We start from the raw sequence: 26,587 nt of genomic DNA on the forward strand, positions 1-26,587 counted from the left end.
GATGTTTCCTTGCCTTTAGTAATTTTCCTATCAAGAAATTAAATAGTTACACCTTTGAACATACTGGTAGCATTTAAATGCTAATAATCTTCAGTTATTGGTGGATTCGGAAAGCATTATTACATAGGAATTAATTATTGACTAATTTTAAATAATTAGAGAACAGAAGAACAAGTAGCAGCATATCACCTTCAAAAACAATGTCCACTGAAACCACACAGCAGATCTGAGAGAATGGGAAAGCTAAAAAGCAATGGGATTACCTAATATTGTGTAAATGCAAAAACATGAGGCCATAAAAACAGGGTTGTCTTACACACGGGGTCCACTTATACATTGCCATCTTTGATCAAAGGTAACCCAAAAATTGAAATAGTGGTGGATTGGGTCTATTAGGGACAAAGAGAGTGATATGTGCTTAGAGATGAAGGGCAAGCATAGCATACTTAATAAGTTCTTTGTATTGGTATTTACTAAGTAGGAAATTTGACAAAATATTAAAACAGAAATAATGAAGGCAATTAATACTGTGAAAATTTAAAGGGAGAGGATATTGGGATAGGCTGGCAATGCTTGGGGTAGATATATCATTGAACCAGATGGCTTGCAAGCCCAAGTTGTTAAAAGACGTGGGAGTGGAGACGATGAAAAGGATTGTCTTACTTTTTCAAAATTCCCTATGATATCGGGGAGATACAAGAGGATGCAAATGTGACATCCTTATTCAAGAAAGGGTGTAAAGACAGTAATATCAACTACAGGCCAGTTAATCTAATGTCAGTTATGGGTAAGATTTTGGAATCCTTAATAAAAGGAAAAAGTATATAATCTTATAGGGGGGTTTGAGATAAGAGCCAGTAGAGACTTGTAAAAGGCTGATCATGATTGATAAATCTAATGTAATTTTTTGATGAAGTCGCAGAGAAGGTTAATGAAGGGAACGCTATGGATGTTGTCTACCTGAATTTTAAGAAACGTTTGACAAAATACCACATAAAAGGTTGGTTATAAAACTGAGTCTTCTGGAAAGGAGAGGCTGTGTGCAATTGGATAAAAAATTGGCTCAATGATAGAAAGCAGTTGTGGATGGTTGAATTTCGAACTGGAAGAATTGTAGACTTTGATGTTCCTCAAGAGTCAGTGCTAGGACTAATGTTTGTTTATGATGTATAAATGACTTTTATCTTAGAAATGGAGTAAAATTTTCAAAATTTGCTACTGATACCAAACTTGCAGTGGTGGCAAATGGTGAGGATGATGTAGATTGCCTTCAACAAAACATAGACTAGCAGAATGGGCAAACAAATGGCAGGTGAAATTCAATAGACAAGTGTGAAGTAATGCATTTTGGCTGATGGGATAGGGAGACTTAATGGCACAATTCTGAAAAGCAAACAAGGACAGAGGAGCTGGAAGATGCATGTGCATCAATCTTTGAAGATGACAGGATTTATTGAGAGACTAGTGAGCAAAACTTATAGGATTGTGGACTACTTAAAGAGATGTATCGTGTACAGAAGTTGTGCTGAACTTGTAGAGGCTCTTAGGAGCCTCAGTAGAGTATTGCGTCCAGCTCTGGTTATCGCACTGTAGGAAAAATGTGAAGATTCTGGAGAGGGTGCAGAGGAGATTTGCCAGGTTGATTCCAAGTTGGTGGATTTTAATTACAAGGTTTAATTGGAAAAGTTGGGTTGTTCTTTTGAACAAAGGAGATTTGCTTGAGGATTAAAAAATTATTACAGGTTTCAATACGGTAGACTAGGAAAAACTCTTCCCGTTAGCTGTACATGTTCTAGGAGCCACAGATTTAAGATTCTGGGCAAAGGATGCTATGAGATTGTGAGGAAGAACTTTTTCACACAGTGAGTGGTAATTGCTTGGAATTTGCTGCCCACTCGAGTGGTGGGAGTGGAAATAATGATTTCAACAGGAAATTACATGGGCATCTGAAAGAAATAAACTTGCCAGGCTCTGGGGTCCAAATAGGGGGATGGGGCTTACTGGATTGCTCCACAAAGAGCCTACCTGGACCTAATGGGCCGAATGGCCTCCTAAGCCGTAAATGATTCTGATCTTGAATCTCTCCAAAATCAACTTCCCATAGTCAGGCCAGAGTCTTAAAATCAACTGAGGCAGAAACATCTTTGCTTTGTCCCTTTGAATTTGTAACAAAGGTGGACTGCATCTGTAACTGTTTATGGCTCTTGGTTATTTTTCAATTTTGGGCTTTATGGTGACATTGGTAAGGTACCTTGTGCCCAGTAATAGCATCAGATTAATATTAAATGCTTCTGGCTGTTCTCTAAGCAGGTCTTCAATATTATACTACGATCCTGGTTGCAACAGGGTTTTATGCCACTCCTATATTAGTTCATCTTTTACCTGTTTTACTGATTATGATAGAATGAATCTATTGTAGATTTAATGCTCTGGTTACCTGAATTAAAACTCAGTTCAGATTTAAAATCAACTACTCCGTTCAGCAGTTTAGGATTTTAATACTTTTTTCATGGAATGTAGACATTGATGGTAAGGCTGGCATTTGTTGCCCATCCCTAACTGCCTGTGAGCCACTGCCTTGAACCACTGGAGTCACGGGGTGTAGGTAGATGCACAGTGCTTTTTCTCTGTAGTGATTTGGTATAACCAAGTGGCTTGCCATGCCATTTCAAAGGCCAGTTAGGATCTGAGTCATGTAAACGAGACTGGGTCAGGATGAATGATTTATCCCCCATCCCTGAAGGCCATTAGTGAACCAGATGGGTTCTTATCACAATCCAGCAGTTTCGTGATCATTATTAATGAAACTAGCATTTTATTTCAGATTTATTAATTAAATTTAAATTCCCTCAGCTACCATGGTAGGATTTGAACTCATATCTCCAGAGCATTTGTTCAGGCCTCTGGCTTATTGGTCCATTAACATTATCACTGTGCTATTGGCCTACTGTTGTACAAACATATGGAAAAGATGCACTATTCTTTATAGTTTCATGCATCATACATTACAACACAGAGACTCCCCACTTACCCAGAGCCATGTAATCTCTTAGCAGAGACAAAAGAAAACAAAAACAGACCAATGAAGGCAAAAAGACATGGAAAAGCAATAATAAAGATATAACTTCATATTGTTGCACAATGAAAATTGCCTGATTGAAGACCTAATTAAAAGAACACAATTTCTAAAAGAGTGAAATGTTCAAAAATTTAACTGGAATGTTTACATTCCATGATTTTTTGCAATCTGGTGATTGGTGTTCCAATGCAGCATTACAATTTTGATTTTTCTCAATGCACTACTTATACACTTAGCAGGGAGAAGTTCATTTACAAATCCATTTCCGGTTCAACTTTAGAAGAAATTTTATAGTAGCATTTATCAACTCCCCATTTAATGTTAGCATTGAATAGTAAAACAGCAAATGCAATTATGAATTTGAATAATCAATCTGGAAAATTAATTGCCTCCCTCATGACAAGCAATTCAGTAATCATAATTTATAATTTTGAGATTATGTTAAAATCGAAATTTTTTTTTAAATAAATGACAAAGGAAAACTCATGATAGGGCTATTAGAGTGCATAAGATAAACTCGCAGGTAATGACAGAGTTGAGTAAGTACTTTGCCTCAGCATTTACTAGGGAGACTACAGGGCAAACTTGACATTAGAAGAAAACATCAAAAAAATGTCAAGACCTCCAAGACAGGAAATGGAGGAGATAATTTATAAAATAGTGAAGTTTAAGATAAAATCCTTGGTCATTACGTGCATATTAAAAGCAGCTAGGAAAGAGATAGTAGAGGCACCATCATATAATTCTAAAAATTCATTAGAAAATGTTGTAGTGCCAGAGGACTAAAGAACATTATTCCTATATTTAAAAATGGAGCTAGAGCAAGTCCAAAAAACATTAGGTTACACAGCTTATTAGTGGCAATGTTCCCCCTTAGTTGAGTCATCCAGCAACAACTGAGAATGCCCCATGCAGGGGGAGCACAAGCTGGTGTCTAATGACGAATGCATGGCTACAGCACAACAAAACTTTAAAGATGTTATGCATTTAAAAAAAATTGAGGGAACATTCATAATGATGGGAATGATAATAATGGGACCTTTACTCAAAGGTGCAATAGAAAATCATCTCAAAACCAAAAATATAACAAAGAATAGCCAAATGCTTTTCAAAAGGATGGCCGTTCTTAACACACTTACTGAATTCAACAGAAAGAATAGATGTTGTCTCTTTGGATCTTAAGGTACCTTATAGTAGGCATGTGGCTAAGGTTAGAGCATGTGGATCGGGACAGGTATGAAATAGGGACAACAAGCTAGGTATAAAACAAGGGTGGCATAGTGGTTAGCACTGCTGCCTCACAGTGCCAGGGACTCAGGTTCAATTCTGGCCTTGGGTGACTGTGCAACTCAACACAGACATTCTCCCAGTATCTGCATGGGGTTTCCCCTGGGTGCTCTGGTTTCCTCCCACACTCTAAAGATGTGCGGGTTAGGTTGATTGACCATGTTAAATTGACCCAAGCAGGGTAAATATGTGGGGTTACGGATTAGCAGGGTAAATATGTGGGGTTATGGAAATATGGCCTGGGTATGACTGTGATCGCTGCAGACTTGATGGGCCAAATGGCCTCCTCCTGCACTGTAGGGACTCTATGAAAAAGGTAGTTACTTGGACTGACAGTAGATGGGAAGTGGTGTTCCATAGGAATCAGTGCTGAGACCTCTAGTTCACCTACTTTATAGACAATTGGAACTTGGGAGTCAAAATACAATTTCAAAATTTGCAAATGATACCAGAGGGAGACTGACAAAATAGAAAATGTTAATGAACTTGCAGAGTAGGGAGTGTAAATAGCAAATAAAATGTATCTCTATCAATGTAAAGTGGTGCGTTTGGGTAGATTCAGAAATGAGGTCACATACTCCTTGGGAAAAAACAATCTGACTGAAGTAGAGGGGAGAAGTGATCAAAAGCTACAGCTATACAAATCATTAAAAGTAACGATGCAAGTTGACAAGGTCATTAAAAGATGTAAACCAAGTAGTGTGGTTCATTTCTAAAGGAATCAAACTAAAAAACAAGGAAATTATATGAAATTTGCATACAATTTTGGATAGACCATACACAGAGTATTGTGAAAAGTTGCAGTGTTAAATTACAAGAAGAATATCAAGGGACTGTACAATGATCCATAGAATCAGTATCGTGCATTCTGATACAGGAGGCCATTCGGCTCATCAGGTCTGCAACAACTCTTACCCTGGCTCCTTCCTCCACTCATAACCCTGCATATTTACCATGGCTAATCTACCTAAACTGCACATCTTTGGACTGTGAGAGCACCTATAAGAAACTCACACAAATACAGGGAGAACGCACAAACTCCACACAGTCATGCAAGGCCGGAATCGAACCCAGGTCCCTACGGCTGTAAGGCAGCAGTACGAACCACTGTGCCACCAAGTCAGCCCCATGGTGCAAAGAAAATTTATAAGAATGATACCCAGACAGAGAGATTATAACTATCACGAAAAGGTGAATAGGCCAAAGTTTTTTTCAGAAAACTGAGGTGTCTCATAAACATCTTTAAAATTGACAGGTTTCCATTGCATAGATCTAGTGAAGATACTTCCACTTTAGTAGTGGGTCCAATACAAGAAACCATAAATATATGATAGCTACTTATAAATTCAATAAAAAATTCAGAAGGAACTTCAGAAAAAATTCAGAAGGAGAGAAAGTCTCTCAAGAATGGTTAGAATGTGGAACTTGCGAGCACATGAAATAGTTAAAGTAAATAGCGTAAATGCCAGTAAATGAGATAAGTGTATGAGGAGAAAGGGATCAAAGACTACGCAGATAAAGTTAGATAAAGCTGAGTGGGAGGAGGCTCATATGGAGCATAAACATCAATATGAAACAATTGGCCCTGATGGCCTGTTTCTGTGCCATGAATTCTATGTAAAAATACTTCAATGTTTAATATGCTTCCCTCAACACAACTGTTGAACCCTAACCAGCTTTAAAATCTACTGGTCATATATTGATCCAGAAAAAACGTAATTTGTATGATCATCAAACAATATTTTCTTAGATCATTGAAATATTTCATAGAACTTTCCTAAACCACTGAAAAATACGCTGAATCATAAAATCAACCCATTGAAGTAATTAAATAACAGTAGAGTCCTTGAGTTAACATATTAACCATCTTGATGGACAAGTATTGATTACATTGTCATGATAATCTCATTACAATAGTTGGTGTATATAAGCATTTCAAGAGATTTTGAAATAACACTCAGCGATAAGTACTAGATAGTAATAGATTTTTATCCTAATTGTTGTTGTTTTTCCATGCTATTCCTTCACATACTAACCACAGTCGTTTATTGCCATTTTGATTTATACTTTTATGTTGGATCATTTACTTTGAAGGTTCCATGTCAAATACACGAAAAGGAATACTAGTTTTGATCATGGTGATAAAAACAATATACAAAGCTGTAGAAAGTCTCTCAAGTTGACAAACCTCTATAGAAACTTACAAAAGTATCATTTTCAACTGGAATAATTGTCTCTATGTACATGCATGTGGGATAATATACTTTTGTTTTACACATAGCATTCGAAAAATGTTATTTTCATGTTTCAATGCACTCTACAATGAGAAAACACTGGGGAACGATTGAGTAAAGAATTGAGCTCAATAAGAATATCTTGATACCATAATACAAAGCATATTTAACTGCAGTATGAGCGGGCAGCCATAAATATACTATTGATTCATACCACAAATGTTTTTGCAAAAAGACAAACTGGCTGGAAGCTGAAACACACATACAGCCGTGCCAACTTAATTTTGGTTGAAAAGAGGCGACTGGGTATATTTTTTATAGATTAATGAAGGAATGTAACTTTTTTTAGGATTTATGTAAGCCGCTCCTGTGGGCCAAGTCACTGAGGTACCTTTGAGCCTGTCCAGAAACAAAAATGTTCATCTTGAACATTAAGTGAAATAGCTGGATTTGTGATTTACCAGATTCATTGTGCTCTGCAGTTATTTATTTATGCAGTTTGAGTTATTCAGTTACAATTGGCTTGGAATTCTCTACCCCTTAAGGCTGTGGAGACTGGGACAATTTGAGCTTTCAAGACTTAGACTGAGATTGATAGATTTTTGTTAGGTGAAGTTTTCCAGGATGATGGAACTGAGGTAGGGAAAATGTAATTGAGATGCAAATCAACTATGGTCTGATTGGATAGTGGAACAGGCTTGAGGGGCTGAATGGACTCTTTCCTATAGTCCCAGATCGTATTGCAATGTCTTCTCAAATTTATTTTAAAGTTAACAAAAAACGGATTGCCACAATTATAAATAAATCTCAACTTGAATTCCAACAGTTCCATCTATTTGTTGAATAAGTATTGCATTCAGTTCCATGTGTAAGATTTTATTGGTGTAATTTAAGTGATCCAACTTTAAGAAATTATAATTGCCTTTTACAACTGGGGTTTTAATCTGTTAATGCTTTTCTTGGACAATGGTAGAGTTATTCAGCATAAATTCCAGCACCTACAGCTGTACACTTGCTGATGTTGAGCCATTGACAGCTGTTTGAATGTTTCAACTGCTGATGGCTCTTGAGAAAGTAGTTTTTGATTGTTTTTTGCACACGTGTGTGTGTATAGTAAATGTGTCCCTACCTGTATGAGAATTGTTTGCATGATGTGCTATTTACAAAACAAAATTTTATTAAATTGTTAGGTGAAGTATTCCACAGGTATCACATGGACTATGAGAAATGAACACTATGTTTGGAGAAAATTAATTAAAATCACAGGATACCACGTGCATTGCTATTTTGAAGAGGTATATGACAAATTTGAGTTGGAAAGTGTAAGCTTGAGGGGCTGAATGGACTCTTTCCTATATAAAGATTTCTAGATACAAAGATTCAAGATACAAATCTTGAAGTATGCAGCTTCCAAATTAACAAAGGGAGTGATTCGGGATTATATTATGTAAACACTGTTGCACTGAAGGGGCATGGTTCATGGTTAATAGAATAAAATTGTTGGTATTCCACACAGTGATCGTTAAATCACTCTGTTTTTAGCTGATATGTAGTTAGCAAATACTCATCATGTTTATTTGCTGTATTCTCAAAAAAAATGAATTTGCAGATTCCACTCTACCACAAAATGGGAACACAGTCCAATGGCAAACAGTGTTCCACCATTCTTTCTTTATGCCACTATGTTCTTTAATTTGGAGCACATTTCTAATTGTTCATATTTCACTACACTTCACAATGAGGTTCCACGGTATTGTAAGCCTCATATAAACAAAACAGCATCCTATATGACTGAACCTAGTGTGTTTCAATATAGTCATCCCCATTAAACAAGCACTCAAGTCCATGATCCTGATTAAAATATGAAAAAAGGTACCAAAATCACAAAATTACATATTATTTTTCATGTGATTTTTGATCAATTAAGTTTAACTGTGTTTTCGAACTTGGCTATCCTTGGGAAAGTATTGGAATTATTGTCACTCACAGTTAACTTGCATATACTTTAAGCTCTCAGAGCTACCCTTAATCTTTATGGATCAGATAGTTGATAAATATTTGTGCACATATGATTATTTTATCCATTTGATTTGGAATTCCAGGAAGCAGTAGCAGTTCAATGTTTGTAAACAGTACTAAAAAAATTCCATATTAAATTATCAATGTTTGTTCTCAGCAATAGTTTTGCAAAACACACTTTTGCTATAATTAAGAGATTTTTAGTTGGAGGTAATTTTTAACTGTTGAAAAAGAACATTCGCTAATGTATATCAATATATAAAATGCAAGTGTACACAAAGTGGACCTCAAATACAGTTCAAAACAACAGGGTTGGAAGAAATGCCCTCAGAATTAATGATGGGCTATTTTGTGTGGTTTACAGTACCTCGCCTGTGTGGTTGTTGTGTGTGCCATCTGTTACCCTGCGTAAGAAATCGAGACAGCTGGCATATAGCACAAGATCTGAGCCAAAAAGCCACCAGGTCGCAAGCCTGTTTACTGGGAGGTTATTAAAATTGTTCCAAGAAGAGGAAGTGGAGACAAATAAACTTAAATCTAAAAATGATAGTTTGTTTTTTGAAAAAAATGACTTCACAATAAAAGCTGGAAGGGTTGGGGGTGGGGGAGGAAACTGGACAAGTTGGCAGGCTACAGAGTTGGAGGCGCCCTGACGAACAAAACAAGACGGGGGGGCAAGGGCGCCAACTGGCGCGGGTGGCAGCGGGCACTAACTGGTGATGGCGCGCACGCAGATGTTTTAACCTTTGGGACTAGGTGGTAATCAGGCGGCTGCGGGAGACCGAATCCCGTGAGCGGCGGTTAGCAGCCCGCCGTCGCGTGACTCCTGCCTCCCCCACGACTGCGCGGGGCTGTCTCGCGCCGCCTGCTTAATGAGCGACCGTTGGGCCACGGGGGGGCCCGGGCAGCACTTTCCAGAAGCTTCCAACCGCCTCAGACACTTTCTCTTAGCCGCTGTTCCTACTCCCACCACCTCTCAAATACAAAATAAAGGCTTTTAAAAAATGGGAAATGAGGTGCCAGTTCCGCATGCTTTGTTTTTATATATATGAAGATATATTTTTATATATCTGAAACACATTACACATTTATGCGCCATTTTCCTCCCGGCTGAGGTTGTTTTAAAAGGCAGCAACTTGCCAGCTCCCGTTTGAATTTTCAAAAGCAGCGCGAGCCGAGCACCAAGACAAGCCTCCCCTGATAAATATTCATTTGCAACGGGCAGGGAAGGGGGAAAAGAAATTATGAAATGGCCCACTTTGTTGTGTTTTTTTCCTCTTTATCCTTCTCTCCCCCCCCCCCCCCCCTTTGCGTTAAGCGATAGGGGGTGGTTGCTGGTATCAGTGAGGGCAGCACTGCGCTCGACACTGATCCAAATGTTCATCCAAAAATCGATCTCTAGTTTAACATTCACCACTCAGAAATAATAGATTTGGGAGGGGGTGCTTTAAAACGTCGATCTTCCAAATATTGCCTTGAGATGGTTTTTTTAAGAATAAAAAGGAAGCAACTTGACATTCAGTTGCCGCGCAAGAAGCCTCAAAAATCAGTTTTAATTCGGGACGGCATTTCGCTGAAACTTAAAATTGATGGCTACTCGCGTCTTTTTTTGCAGCACTTGTGACCTGATTTCGGAGAGGGAGATGAAAAAATAATTCGACGTGATACATCGGCGACACAGCCAAATTAACTTGGGAGGCAGCGCGTCAAACTTAAAATTTAGATGTAGCCCAGTGCGCAAATGACATAAATACTGCGGGCCAACCGAACCTGCTGGATGAGGCGGGGGGAGGGGGAGAAAAGAGAGCTGATGATTGACAAGGGCCTCTGCCAATCAGACGGCGGTGTGGTGCGGGCTGCCCGGGGCGGAGGGGGACGCGTGACCAATGGTGGGAGAGCGGGGGGGCGGGACTTCCAGGCTGGAGTTAGGTTGCACGCCGGGGTATAATGGGACTCCATTCGGCTGTAATCAGTGTCATGTCGCTTTCATGTAAACTCCGGTGTTCAAACATTGGAACAAAATGGCGCCCGCTCTGCTAGCTATCAGCCCATTCTGCGCTCAAGTGTGAAACAAGGTGCGTGATCTGTGTTTTCTTCCCCCCTCCTCCTCTTCTTCCAAAGCTGTTTTTGTTTCGAAGCCAAGCCTTTTTTTTCCATCTTAAGAGGCAGAGGGGATGTGCTTTACCTGAAGGGAATAATGCGGAAGGCTTATGGGCTGCCGTGATTATGGTTAATGATGAGATGTCCCTTTTTTTGGAGATCCTGGCTGGGCTTTAACGCAGTGGTTCTCTGGTGTGCCCCCCCCCCCCCCCGAATGCTGATGATGCGGTATTGAGGCCGATTCACACAGACAGGATGCTGCTGCCAGCCAGTAGGTCGAGGGCTGATTGCAGAGCTCTCTGCTCACCAGCGGATTGTTCATTTGTTGGTCATCTGCAATTCCCCCCTTCCAAAAAAATTATTACTCCTTTTGAAGAAGAAAGCAAGCAACGCCACCCGAGTTCAGGCCTCTATAGGATACATTTGGATTGCGGGAGAGGTTAGCAAACAAGTCCTTGCCAAAGTTGCTCACCTGAAAATATACAACCGATGCTACCGAGTTTTCCTACTTTTATTGATTTTTGTTTTAGAAGGGGAGTGACATCATGCCCTATATATATATTTACACCTTAAAAAAAATCTGCAGCGAGATTGGGAGAACTTGCAGCCTTGCACGTGTGTTTACAATGGTGACATTCTGATGTAAACATGAGGGATTTGAAAATGTCAATCTAACAAACTCATCATAACCTGCAGATATGCTACATGTCATGTAGGGGCTAAGTTGTTAGGTTTGTGGGCTTTTTTTTCCTGACTTCAATGAATTTTGCAAGGACGCATTTAACACTGTTTACCTTTTGCCTTACAGGACCTATTCTCACATTTACAACTAGTCCATTGGGAGTCTTTTGGAAACCTGTTGGTTGAACCTTCAGAAGATTATCCTGTTGTAAGGCTAATTGGGCTCAATGCAGTTTTGATGGATATTTTTGACTGGCAAAAATGTTACAGAAGTTGGTATTAAGGCATGTTCTAGTCCTTACTTCAACGAATTATTTTCTCAGGAAAGCCTTTTAGTTCCTGGCATAGGATTGATGGAATGCATAGACGAGGAATAATTTCTAGGCCTAACATTGGAATTGAACAACATATGAATGGTCAACCATGGTAAAGCTTGCAAACCCACTATACACTGAATGGATTCTAGAAGCTATTCAGAAGGTGAAAAAGCAAAAGCAAAGGCCCTCAGAGGAGAGAATTTGCCATGCAGTATCCTCTTCACATGGATTAGATAGGAAGACTGTTCTAGAACAACTGGAACTTAGTGTGAAAGATGGCACTATTCTTAAAGTTACAAATAAAGGGCTTTCATCCTACAAGGATCCAGAGAAACCTGGACGTTTCACACCCATTAAGCCTTGCGGTCTTTCAAAATCCACACAAGGGTGTACATCAAGAAACTGCATTGATATTAGTAATGTGGACTGGAATAAGATACTCAAGAGAGCAGTTGAAGGATTGGCAGAACCAAATGGTTCCTCACTTAAGAACATAGAGAAATATTTGAGAAGCCAAAGTGATTTAGCTACTATTACCAGCAGTTCAACATTTCAGCAGAGGCTTAGACTAGCTACCAAGCGTGCTGTGAATAATGGGAGAATATTAAAGGATGGCCCTCTCTACAGAGTGAATTATGGGACTGCAGGAGGCAGGGGAGCAACAAAATACAATAATTCTTCCCCTTCGTCTCTACCAGTTACCCATCTTCCTCATGAAAAAGAAAAGGTAGGTGTATGGGTGGGAAAAGAGAATCCTAACCAATGAATTTTCAGTGTTTGCTTAGTTTTGAACTGTTAATATTGAGAGCTGTCAATTTAAGGGCAGAATTTGGAGTGAAATTTATGATCATAAGTGAGGTAAGTTGCAAAACTATTTAAACAAACATGAGTTGTGTTTAAATTTCAGGTTTAAAAACACAGGACAGGTTATATTCATCTTGAATTAGGGAACTTCTCTGAATTGGCTGATTTTTGACATAGGCCACTGAATAGTGTAAAATTCAAGCTTTGTATGATGATGTAATGATCTCAGTGATGTTGATGAGATGTAAAGAGGCATTTAATATAGTATGTTTAAATTATCTTATTAAGTGCTGAGGATGCATTAATCACTTTGAGCTCTCACGGAAGTGGTCTTCTCTGTGTACCTAGAGGATTGTTATAAATGGTTGTTTGCTGCTTTCACCAGTTCTAACATGATACCTGATTGGCCTCTGAAGGTCAAAGGTTAAGGATATCCCAAATGAAGAGTAAGGTGACTTTGCATTTCACTTTCATCATTTTGAACTATTCTAGCTACAGATAGCTCGATATTATGAATGGGCTTGGGAAAGGAAGAAGTTGCGTTTTTTATCTTATGCACATTATAGCATCCATCTTCCAAAGTGTTTTGCAGCTAATTATTTACTTTTGAATGAGATCACTGTCATTGTGGTAGTCAGATTACACACAGCAAGGACGTGCCGATCACAATAAAATGAATTGTCAAAAGATACTGTTTGTGATATTGGTTGAAGGATTAGCATTAGCCAAGACACTGGGCGAACTCTCTCCTGCTCTTCACGATGCACGTGTTTATATTTCTGCTTATGTAACAAAGTGTTTTCACACAACTGTAATATAACCAAAACAACTGCAGCATATGTCAATAACCTGCTACAAACAATAACAAAATCAATGAGAGCCAATCTGAACTTTTGATAGTATTAGCTAAAGGGATATTTGCAAAGCAGGGTCGCTGCTTACAAATAATGCATTGTAAATAAATTGGACTCCCAGGAAGGAAGCAAAATAGTTGGAAACTTGATCAAAAATGCTGAAGATATAGAATGTTTCACTCTTCTTTGTTTTATATAACTTAACTGATTGCAAATGATTTACCACGCAGGATTAGTTAATGGAGAGGGATAGCGATTGGTTAATGGTCAGGAATCAGAGTGGAGATAAATGGCACATTTAAGTTGGCATGCTGTGACTAGGAGTGCCGCAAGGATCAGTGCTGGGGCCTCAGCTATTTACAATCAGTATTAATGACATGGGCAAAGAGACAGAGTAACATATAAGTTTGCTGATGACACAGGTGGGAATGCAAGCTGTGAAGAGAACACACAGAGGCTGCAAAGCAATATAGACAGGTTAAGTGAATGGGCAACAAGGTGACAGATGGAGTATAGTGTGAGGTTATTCACTTTGGTATGCTCAGGCAAGGAATGCAAAGTTAGCATGCAAATAAAGAAAGCAGTTAGGAAAGCAAAGGGCTTGTTGGCTTTTATTGCAAAAAGAATGGGTTACAAGAATTAAAAAAATCTTGCTACAATTACATGGAGCATTACTGACATCACACCTGGAATTCTTTAACTTTAGTTTCTATATTTAAGGAAGAATGTATTTACATTGGAGGTGGTACAAGGAAGGTTCATTAAATTGATCCCTGGGGTGAGAGAGTTCTCCCATGCTGAGGGTAGCACAGTGATTAGCACTGCTGCCTCACAACACCAGGGACCTCGGTCTGGTTCCAGCCTTGGTTGATGGTCTGTCTAAAGTTTACACATTCTCCCCAGGTCTGCATGGGTTTCTTCCAGGTGTTCTGGTTTCCTCCCACAGTTCATAGGTGTGCATGTTACGCTGATTGGCCATGCTAAATTGCTCCTTAGTCCCCCTGACACTAACAAGGTAAATATGTGGGTCATGGGGATTGATCCTGCACCAGGCTCTATGGGCCGAAAGATCGTCTTCTGCGCTGTAGGGATTCTATAACTCTGAGAGGCTGAATAAGTTGGATTTGTGTTCTGAGGTTTAGAAGAATGAGAGATGATCCCATTAAAATATTCAAGGTTCTGAAGGGACTTGACAGGGTTGACACTGAGATGTTGATTCCCAAAGTTAGAGAATCTAGATTGTAGGGGCACAGTCAGGATAAGGTGCTGATCATTTAGGACTGAGATTAGGAAAAGGCTCTTCACTCAGAGTTGTGAATCTTTGGAATTCTCAACCCCAGATTGTTTAGGATGCTGCATTATTGAACATATTTCGAGATTGTGATAGGCATATTTTTGATGCCACAGAGAATCGGGTGAATATAGAACAGCCGGGAAAGTGGAGTTGAGGCCCAAGGTTGGCTGTGATTATGTTGAATGGGTGCAGCTGACTCAGTGTGCTTAATGATCTACTCCTGCTCCTATTTCTTATATTCTTATTTATTCAGTTTTTAATCTGAAGAAATGGATTTAGAGCTAATTAAAACAGGCTGTTATTGGACTAGAACTATCTCAATATTGGTCACATTAAAACAAACTGTGCCAAAACTAAAGGGTTACATTTTGTATTTCTAATATAAGTATGTAATTGTTTGCACCATCAGAAAGTCTGCAGTCATCCTCCTTCATAGCAGTGCCTGCATGTGTCCAGTCTCAGTTCGTTTCTGCTGAAATCCTCATTCACAACATAACCACTTCCAGAGTCAACTATTATAGTCGTGTCCTTCCATCATCCATGGAAAAACTAAAACAACAGCTGATCTGTCCTTTCCCTTCCTGCACCATTCATTAGCCCTGCTCTTAGTGACCTACATAGGCTCCTGGTCCCTCCGTGTTTCAAATATATGAACATAAAAATAGGATAGTAAAAAGTCTGACAACACCAGGTTTTAGTCCAACCTATTTATTTGATAATATACTCACAAGCTTTCGAGGGGACTGCCTCTTCGTCAGGTGAATGGAGAGTTCCTGACGAAGAGGCAGTCCCCTCGAAAGCTTGTGAGTATATTATCAAATAAATAGGTTGGACTAAAACCTGGTGTTGTCAGACTTTTTACTGTGTTTACGCCAGTCCAACGCCGGCATACCCACATCATAACAATAGGAGCAGACTTAGGGTATTCAGCCACTCAATAATTTAAAATTCTGGTGTTTGTATAATTTCATGGATTCTTTGTCTCTCCCTATTACTGTAAACTCATCCAATCCTTCAAGAGCTCTTGTGTTCCCATGATTAGCCTCTTAACTGTCCATGTTTCTAGTTCCCCACCTGCACCATCTGCCTTATTCCAGTACTGCTGTCTGTTCCTTCAGCCCCCTGGGCATATCTGTTTATGCTTCTGAGTAGTGCCTTGGGATATTTTCAACAACGATAACAACTTATATTTATGTAGTGCCTGTAACATAATAAAAAGTCCCAAGGAGCTTCACACGATCATTATAAAACCAAGTATGACACCCAGCCACAATGGCAGGTAGATAACAGAAAAAAACCAGAGAGATTGGCTTTAAGGACGTTTTAGAGAAGGAAAGTGAGACAGAGAGGTAAAAATGATTTTCCACAACCAGGGGACTAGACAACTGAAGACTAACTGGAGAAATTAAAATTCGGGAGATGCATGAGACCAGAATTAAATTTGGGAGTTGTGGTGCTGCTGATTATAGAAAGAGGGGTGTGTCTATGGAAGGATTTGAAAGAAAACGATGAGAATTGTAAAATTGAGACATTTCTCAAACCAGTGTATGTCTGTGAGTGCAGGAGTGGTAGGGCATTGGGATATGGTGCAAGTTAAGTCATGGGCTGCAGGGCTTTGGATGATTTCAGGTTTACAGAGGATAGAATGTGGGAGACAAGCCAGCAATATGTTAGAATAGTCTAGTCTGGAGATAAAGACATGAATAATGGGTTCAGAAGCCGATAAGCTGGGGTGAAGTTGGGCAGTGTTACTGAGATGTAGGTGGTCTTAATGGCACAAATGTGGTCAGAAGCTTATTTTGGGGTCAAATGTGACAGACTGGTTTAATCTTTGACTGTTGCCAGGGAGAGAGATGGAGTCAGTAATTGAGGAACAGTTTGGAGTGGGGACCAAAAACGATGGCTTCAGAAGAAATTTCTGCTCAACCGGTCCCCAGTACTGGATGAAGGATAACCATTGTGGTAACTTAGCAACATTGTAGAAGCTGCAAGAAGTGGTATTGTCATAAAGCTGGGTGTTGTCAATGTGCATATGAAAACCAATGCTGTGTTGGGGCACAGCCTCAAGATAAAAGGGGGGCAGTTTAGAACAGAGTTGAGGAGGAACTTCTTCACTCAAAGGGTGGTGAATCTCTGGAATTCTCTGCCCATTGAAGTGGTGAAGGCTGCCTCGCTAAATATTTTTAAGACGCGGGTTGATGGGTTTTTGATAAGAGAGGGGATTAAGGGTTATGGGGAGAGGGCGGGAAAGTGGAACTGAGCAGCGACAGATCAGCCATGATCTTATTGAATGGCGGGGCAGGCTCGAAGGGCTAGATGGCCTACTCCTGCTCCTATTTCTTATGTTCTTATGTTCTTATATTGCTGTGGGGTAGCATGTAGATGAAAAAAAGGAAGGATCAAAAGTAGATCGTTTGGAGACACCAAAGGTAATGGTTTGGTAGCACTCGGAAGCAAGTGAACTCTGGCTGTAGTTAGATCAGAATAAGATCAGGCGAGAACAGTCCCACCCAGCTTGGTGATAGTGGAGAGTTGTTGAAGGAGGATGGTGTGATCAATTATGTCAAAGGCTGCAGACACATCAAGAAAGATGAGGGACAGCTTACCTTGTCACACTAACATAGGATAACTTTGATAAGAATCATTTCAGTACTTTGATAGAGGCGGAAATCTAAGCTGGTGGATTTAAACACAAAGTTCTGAGAAAGATGGGCACAGATTTGGGAGGCAGAAATGCATTCAAGTACTGGGACAAGAAAGGGAGGTGAGCTGTTAGTTTACAGAGAAAGAGTTGATGGTGTTGAATTGAAGGAGAGAGACACAACTGAAGAGAGAAGTTTAAAACTGAGTCCAGGAGGGAATTTGGTGGTTAGTGGTTTAGTAGAAATGGAACCCAGGTGGTGGTTCCCAATGAGAAAATGAGCTTGAAGAAAGCAGAAAGAAATAGGAGAGACACTAGAAGAAGATGCTAAGGTAGCAGGGGAAATTTGTCAAGGTGGGCTAGTCCACACGTGTGCAGGTTAGGTGGATTGATCATGCTCCTTAGTGTCCCAAGTGGGCTAAGTACATCGAGTTATGGGTTTGAGTGAATCTGGGTAGGATGCTCTGTTGGAGGGTCAGTGCAGACTCAATTGGCTGAATGGCCTCCTTTTACACTGTAGGATTCTATGAAAGGTCAGTACTCCAGGCTGAAAGAGAATAATGATTTTATTGGGGACTGATATATCGAAGGTGAGGTGAGGGTGCGGTACAGCGGAGGTGACAAATGTGGCAAATGGAGAGCCAAAGGCTGGATTATTGGGATTTCGAAAGTGCAGTTGCCTGTGAGCTGCTGGGGTGATTTTTAGAGGTAAGAGTGGAACGAGGTTAGATGCTTTTCCTACATTAAAGCCATTATATAAATTCAAATTGTAATTAAAAACTGCTGTTACTATTCCAATTCTTGTATTCTGATACTCTAGGTTTTGGAAGTGTACCATGATTTCATTGCTTTAAGTAACACTGTGCTCTAATAGAATATTCGGTGTGACAACCACTTATTAGCTTGTCTTAACTGTCTGTTGTTCCAAGTTTAAGCAGAGCTTTTATTTTTGGAACAAATCTAGAAAACATACCTTTATGCATAACGTGAGGCACTTGTGCAAGGCGTGGAGTTCTCATGCTGTTTTATAAACACATTCCAGAATTCAAAATTGATTAAAAATTAGATCAATTGTTCCATCTATATTTTGATTGTAATATTTTCTTTGGACAAGTATTGATAAGATTGCCATTTTTAACTGGTAATTCAAAATTGTATGTCTTTTCTGATTGATTGGAACCTGCAGTAAAATTCCTGTAGGAATCACATTTCAAAGTCAGATCAGAGTTTATTGATGGTTTGAAAAGGTTATCGAAGACCAGTATTAGATCTTAACGAACTGGCAATTTACAGTTTTTAGGCACTGAGACTCATTGTATTACAGATATTGTGTTGAAGTGTAACAACAAATGTCGATGAGAAAATGCCAGAATCCATTATGAAAGAGTTAGTAGCAGGACATACAGAAAATCAGAATACAGTCATGCAAATCATTGTGATTTTGTGGGAGAAAAATAGTGCTTGACAAATTTATTAGAGTTCTTTGAGGATGTAACAAGCAAGGTGGATAAAGGAGAACGAGTAGATATGCTGTATTTGGATTTCCAAAAGGCATTCAATAAGGTTCCAGATAAAAGGTTACTATGCAGGAAGAACTTGTGGTGTAAGTAATATTAGCACAGTTAGAGGATTGACTAACAAGAAATCGGGATGGGATAAATGGGTCATTATCATGTTGACAGACTAACTCGTGTAGTGCCACAGGAATCAGTGCAGGAGCCTCAAATTCTTGTATGTTAATGATATGAATGAAAGGATCAAATGTATTGTAGCTAAATTTGCTGATGATGCAGAGATAGAAAGGAAGATGCAAAGAATCTGCAAAGGGATATGGATAGATCAACAGAGCAAAAATTTGGTAGGTGGAACGGGAGATTGTTCACTTTGGCAGGAAGAATAGCAAAGTGGAATATCATTTAAATGGGCACAAGTTAGAATTCTAACGAGTTATAAGGAAGTCTTTGTACATGAATCACAAAGTTCTACTCGGATGAACAATTATATAGTATGGCAAATGGACCTTCTCTTGAAGGGAGGATGGAGGAAAGAAGTCTTGCAACAACTGTACAGGGCAATATTACCTAGAATATTGTGTTTTGGTCTCCTTACTTACGTAGTGAGATGCTTGCATTGGTAGCAGTTCGAAGAAGATCCAAAGTTGAGCCGTGATCAGCATATTGGAAAAGTTAATGGCAAACCACTGGAGGAATTTGCGAGTCATGATCATAACGAATCCAATGGAAGTCTGGTCACCAACACCCTCTTGGGCATGGGACCTGGAGGAGGAGGAGAATAACAGATGCAGAGTCACACTTCTAAAAGTGCGTTTTGCACATTACATGAAATAGGAGGAAGATTAGGCCCTCAAAGACTGCTCTGTAATTCATTAAGATCATGGCTGAATTTCTACCACAACTCAATCTTCTGACACTGTCTCTATCCCTCATGATATAAACTCTATTTTTTTTCTAAATTGTATATCCATTCATCTAGTTATGTAGCTATCAACTATCACCAGTGCCAAATTTGTAAATTGCATCTTCCTTAATGTCCTTTCATTCAGAACACACTTCATTCAAATCCTGTTGACAACACTATGTTAAAGTCATGCCATATTATAAATGCCTGAAGTCAGATCCTTGCCTCATTGTCTGCTTATACTTCTTCCTGGGGATTTCACAATAACTTCATTGCAGTGTTAATGTAACCCTACTTGTAACACTAATAAACTTTCAGTTACTTTTCTACTTTGGATAAGTTTAACTGTGATAATACTACACAAACTTTGTGTATTTTCTCATGTAATTTCCAAAAGCTAGTCAGGACAATGAGGAAAAGCAGCACAATGGCACAAACAAGTCTGTGCAAGAAAGCTTAAAAGGGCTGAAATTGGAGCAGTTTTGCTCCCAAATGACTGAACAATTTAGGTTTTTTTCCAACTGTCCAAAACTGGGAAGTTTAAACCTGATGCCACCAATCTTTGGCAAATATGAGAATATTTTCTTTTTAAAATAAACTGTGGGTTAGCAGAATGAAGCAGAAATGGTGAAAAATGACAGGTTGTAATGGAACAATCCTTGCTGAAGGAAAATAGTTTGATGATAGACTGAAAGTAGAAATTCCTTTTTGAGTTTGTCATCCAGTGAACATGTTTCAACATTTGTGATGCATGCAGAATGTCATCTGCACACATAAGCAGCCTACTATTTGTTCATTTTACAAACTATCACAATAGATTCCCATGCATAGAAGTTCATTAGATATTCTGGAAAGTAATACTCATTGTCAATCTGAACTAATAATCCCGTTGTTTACTGATTTGCGATGTTGACTTTGAGAGCACTTGGCTAGGCATTTGAGTTAAACCCTTGATTACAATTAAGTTCTTGAGTAGCAAGACAGAACAAATTTAGATTTATAAAGAGCCTTTCACGATTCAGGATGTCCAAAGCACTTCACAACCAATTAAGTCTTTTGAAGTGTAGTCATTACCACAATGTAGGAAAGTGTGACAGCCAATTTGTACACGGCAAGATGCCACAAGCAGCAGTGAGATAAATGGGCAGTGGCATTAGTTGACATATAAATGTTGGGCAGGAAACCAGAACTCTAGAATTCTTCGTTGAATAATCCCATAATCCAGTAAACTCTAAGCATTCGTCCAAGAGGAAAGCCCTGTTTAATATTTAATCTGTAATAAGCATCTGTGACAGTGCAGCACTCTGCCTTCTGCTCTGGACTAGAAATTGAGATTAGGTGCTCTAGGCTGAGTGTGGCCTTTGAACCCACAACCTTCTGACTCCAAGGTGAAAATGGTAGAACTGAACCAAAATTGGCAATATTAGATCAGTTTCAGTGTGTTTATATTTTAGCATCATCTGGATTTGCTAATCTTTACTGAGATTATTTAAAGCCATTATGATAAAGTATGTAGATTCAATTTAATTTTTTGAGCTTTCAAAAAAATTGAAACAAAAACAAGATGGTTCATCAGTGCATTGATAAATTGTGCAGTCAAATTTGTGGACTTCCTTTTAATCTAGGAAGAACAAATAAAGGGGAGTCATTCTTTTCTGGAAGATAATGATGTTTGGCTGATTTGGGGATTTTCATCAGTTTGAGCAGTGCTGTTAATTGATCATGAATTGTCATCGGTGACTGCAGTGGTGATGTTATTGCCCTCACCTCTTGCATACTCAATTTAAGATATGCTCCATCTTGTGTTGGATATTTTTGTGTGGATAAACCAGGAAACAAATTACAAGTGCCTGAACTGAGAATTGCTGGGTAAGTGGAGAAGTGTTTTCTGGAAACAAGCATTGACTGTTGCAAAGTGATAAATTTTGGCATTGTTCCTTTGGTGTCAATTGTTCTAATGTCTTGTAGATGGTTACAGGTATTATTGATTTTGGATATGTTGCTTATTACTTCATTGTTACAGGAGGTCGGTTAGCTCAGTTGGTTGGACAGCTGGTTCATGGTGCAGGGCGACACTCGCAGCGCAGGTTCAATTCCTGTACTGGATGAGATTATCCACGAAGGCCCGTCTTCTCACCTGAAGTGCGGTGACCCTCGAATTGAAACACCACCAATCAGTTCTCTTGCTTGTGCTGACTCATTCTTCCTCTGTTCTCTCCTTTCCTCTCTCTTTCTCTTTTAAAAAGCAGGGGAGAGAGCAGCCTATGGTCCTCCGAGATTTTGGCAACTTTCATTACTTCATTGTACATTTTAAGCGCTGATATCCTAGTAGTTAGTGGAATATTCAATGCTTAAAGATGAATTAAGATCAGCAGCTTGTTTTAACCATTGAAAATTGTTATAGTTTACTTTGTAATGACTAGTGTTTCAGTAAGTAGTCTACGTGTTTTATGTCTATATGTAATATATGTTATATATAGGGTGGCACAGTGGTTAACACTGCTGCCTCAAAGCGCAAGAACCTGGGTTCAGTTCCACTCTGGTGTGAATATCTGTGTGGAGTTTGCACATTCTCCCTCAGTCTTCACGGGTTTTCTCCAGGTGGTCTGGTTTCTCCCCGCACTCCAAAGATGTGCAGGTTAGGTTGATTGGCCACAGTAAATTACCCGTTAAGGCCGGAGAGGACTATCAGAGTAAATAAGTGAAGTTACAGGGATAGGGCTTGAGTGGGATTGTGGTCAGTGCGGACTCGATGGGCCAAATGGCCGCCTGCACTGTAGGGATTCTGTATAGGTATAATTGTCTATATATCTGTTTCCTCTGGGTGCTCCAGTTTCTCCCACAGTCCAAAGATGTGTAGGTCAGGTGAATAGGTCATGGTAAAGTGCCCTTCAGTGTCATGGAGATTAACACGTTGGGTTATGCGGATAGGGCCTGGATGGGATTGTTTTTGGCGCAGGTTTGATGGACTAAATGGCCGCCTTCTGCACTGTAGGGATTCTATGATTCTATGTTTTGTTTCTTTTTGAGTTGCCTGGTAAAATTATTATAATTCAGCATTCATTGCTACTGCTCTATAAATGAGTCTTGAAGTTAAATTTGCTTTCTAAAACTAATTTACAGACTTCCAATTTTAGATTGTACTCATCCAATTTTTTATTTAGCTGTCAAAAAATAATTGCAAATCAGATGTTATTATTACATAATCTCCTAGACGCCAGTTAGCTTCCTATTTATAAGGGTTTTTTTTAATCATCCAGGAACAATAAACTGGCCGTTAAGAGCAGCCATGAGTAGTTTGCAGTAGCATTCCTAGGCATTCAATAATTTGTTTTTCCTAGAAATCCTTTGATTAAATTCCACAAATTTTATCTTCAATTTGCTGATTGGCATAAATGCTAAATGGCTGGAAGTGACAAATGAAATCTCTTACCAAAGAAAATCTGCGTGCTGCTTTTTTCTGTTTTGCTAAATGACTTTGTTAAAACAAAATTATTTTCAATCCATGCACAGATCTTAAGTAATTTACATTAGACTTAATCATTTTGGGATTTGCAAATGGCATGTAACTAATTTATTTGTTTTTCAATTGTTTGACTTGCATCAAAATGTTTAACTTGAAAAGTAATCACTTCTATTATATTCAGGTTGCTTGTTCCAGGAATTTCATGTGCTGAAGGCAGATGCAAAGTTCTAACTAAAAAACCTTTTAAGATGATTTGAAAAGGCAGAAATGGTGTATTTGATCTTGATTTGTACCTGCCCTGCATTTTGTTTCCTTAGCCTAGATTCTTTTGCCAATATTTTATAAGGAAGATGGTGGCATAGTGGTAACGTCACGTTCTAGTAAAAAGACCCAGGTTAATGCACTAGGGACACTGACTCAAATCCCACTGTGGAAGCTAGTAGAATTTAAATTCAGTTAATAAATCTGAAATTGAAAAAAATCATAAAACCATCATTCCATCATCATGGCAATCTGCCATCCTTACCTGGTCTGGACTACATGTGACTCCAGACCCACAGCAATGTGATTGACTCTTAACTGCTCACTGAAATGATCTAGCAAGCCACTCAGTTCAAGGGCAAGTAGGATGGGCAACAAATGTTGACCATGCCAACTTCAGTGACATCCCACGAAAGAGAAAAAGAAATTCTCCAAAAATGTGGATGAAATGGGTATGCCTGGTATACTACTGAACGTTGCTTTATTAAACCTGCTTCATCGAAAATCATTTTGTGATGTTACCCAACTATGCTGTTTATTCAAAGATAATTCAAAGCATACCATAAAATGATTTTACTCTTTGACCATAAAGCAGTATGTTCCACTTTTACTATTTACAGACTCCATTCTTTTCCCTCGCAACAATCAGGTTAAGTCAGTGTGTTTGTAATCATTGTGACACATGTGATCCTGAGACAGCTTCTCGGTTAAGACAGCAAAGTTTTGGGTAACTTGAAATTTACAAGGATAGAATGTAGGAGACCAGCCAGAGGTGCATTCAAATTTCAAGTCTGAACGTAACAAGAACAGTTTCAGTACTAGATGAGCTGAGCCAGGGTGAAAATGGGCATTGTTATGTAGGTGGAAATAGATGATCTCAATGATGGCATGCATATGAAGTTGGATCTGTCTTAATCTCTGGCGAACCACCACTCCCCTGCTTGTTAACCTGCATTGGCTTCTGGTCAAAACAACATCTTGATTTTTAAAATTTTGACCCTTGTCCTCAAATCCATTCATGGCTCACCTCTCCCTCTCTCTCTGAAATAGTCTCTGGTTCCTAAAAAAAACGCCCCCCCCCCCGATATCAGCATTCTCTAGTTCTGATCTCTGTTGCAACCTAAATTTTAATCTCTCCACAGTTGTCTAAAGATGTGCGGGTTAGGTTGATTGGCTATGCTAAAATTGCCCCCTTAATGTCCTGAGATGCATATGTTAGAGGGATTAGCGGGTAAATATGTGGGGGTAGGGTCCGGTGGGATTGTGGTCAGTGCAGACTCGATGGGCCAGATAGCCTCTTTCTGCACTGTAGGGTTTCTAAGATTTCTATGAATTGGTGGCCATGACTTCAGTTGTCTTGGCCCTAAACTCTGAATACCCTCCATACACCCCTCTACCCCTCTGCTATCTTCTTTTTAAGATACTTCTTAAAATATACCTCTTTGACCAAACTTTTGGTCATATGAATTAATATCTCTCTGGGTTTTTGTCATACTTCATGTTGTACTGCTCTTATGAAGCATCTTGGGACATTTTATTATGCTAAGGGTGCTTTATAAATGTAATTTGTTACTACACCTTATGTTATAAGCAGTGTTCCTATCAGAAGTTACTTGCGCATAGTCCCTTGAGTCTTTTTGCAGTGATTGCACATGCATGGTCGTTATCACCTGAGTAAGGCCTGTGAAGTATCTTCCAGGCTTCCAAGCAACCTCACATTTTCCACTTAGCATGAAAATTGGTTTAAATATATAACCACAGGAACACATTGCCTTCCTGACAGTTTCTTGTTTTCACTTTTTGGGGAGGAGAATTATTTAGTCTGTTAAAGTTACCCCAAAATATTTGAAAAATCTGCTTACTGGAATTGAGTAGTTAAACATCTGTATCTCTAATAAAGATTGCTGATTCACATAATTCTGTCAAAATATCAACATCTGTTCACAGAGGGAAAAGATTCTGAATTTGTTTTTACACTATAATTAAATAAGTAGAGGCATCATGCCAACTCCAATCTGATGTGTCACATTAAGAAAATTAGATCTCTCCTAATCTACTAAAGTTTTGATCCTGATTCAATATTTCAGATTTGTGAAGAAGTGTCAATGTTATGTTACGTATTAACTATTTGGACTTCTTGTTCTGCTACAGTATTGTTCAAAAGTAATTGTCTTTTCCTGCCGAAAATAAGAGTTCTCATTATTCTTGGAAGAAAGCATTTTGACTTAGAGTGACAAAAACGCTATTATTCAGTTGTTTATCAGAGTTTTATGTAAGCAATTGGTTTAACACTTCTGCCGTGTATTCATGCGAAATGGTCCTCCTTTCAGTTATATACTGCAGCTTTTGTTATTTGGCATCCTTGTTTATTCCATGTCTGCCCTAATGTCAATGCAATTCTTATGTACCTGCTTACTATTTTGTAGAGTCTTTTATCGAAGCACAAGTATTATTGTTTCTGCACTTATGTTGTAAAATTTATTATGCATTCAAAAAAAATATTTTGTACTCATCAAGGGAACGGATGTTAGTGCTGGTGAATGGAACTCTTCACATTTCAGGCATGTGCCTGCATCAAACACTCCCACCTAAAATATAGTGCAGCTAAGATAAAACTCTTTTCTGTATCCCAAATCAGAATGCTATTATACTAGGATTTTTTTTCCCATCACAGCCAGCCTATACGTTCTGAGTGAGAATGCCAAGTTATGGCTACTAGTAGCTGATGGCAAGGATCTCTTCAAAAGCCCTGGCAAATGATCCCTTTGGAAAGATCAAAACCACAACAAAATCAGGACAAGACAATGGCATATTGAAAAGTTCAGATGCTTCAACAGATCAGAGAACTTGTAGAAAAATTGCTTCTACAGGGAGACAAAGATCATTTAGTAGCTTGTGTTGCACAATGTGCCCAATCCTGGGCTCAAATATATTTTCTATCGTACCTTGCTTACCATGGATATCAGTTGTTTTAACTGGTCATGCGATAACATTGTTCACAAGTAAATTTGTTGCACTGAAATCCATTAGACTATAGCCATTTTCTTTTACCTATTCATGAGCTAATGCAGGCGTTCAGAGTTTCTTAGCCTGGGGCTTCCTTTCATGTCAGTCTCTGGTTCAAATCTTGTA

The 26,587-nt window shown here is 39.0% G+C and overlaps 1 protein-coding gene across 1 annotated transcript in view; it reads left to right on the forward strand.

Annotated features, from left to right (window-relative positions):
• The first annotated feature begins 10,549 nt into the window (after positions 1-10,549).
• The window catches only part of kat6b (K(lysine) acetyltransferase 6B), a 155,282-nt gene continuing 139,244 nt past the window's right edge, over positions 10,550-26,587 (forward strand). The window contains exons 1-2 of the mRNA XM_080215803.1: positions 10,550-10,694; positions 11,528-12,444. Of these exons, the coding sequence (XP_080071929.1) occupies positions 11,824-12,444 (621 nt within the window). The 5' untranslated portion in view covers positions 10,550-10,694; positions 11,528-11,823. The remainder of the gene's footprint in view (positions 10,695-11,527; positions 12,445-26,587) is intronic.

This window comes from Carcharhinus amblyrhynchos, chromosome 31 (genome assembly GCF_965287045.1).
Source record: "Carcharhinus amblyrhynchos chromosome 31, sCarAmb.v2.hapA, whole genome shotgun sequence".
NCBI lineage: Eukaryota > Metazoa > Chordata > Chondrichthyes > Carcharhiniformes > Carcharhinidae > Carcharhinus > Carcharhinus amblyrhynchos.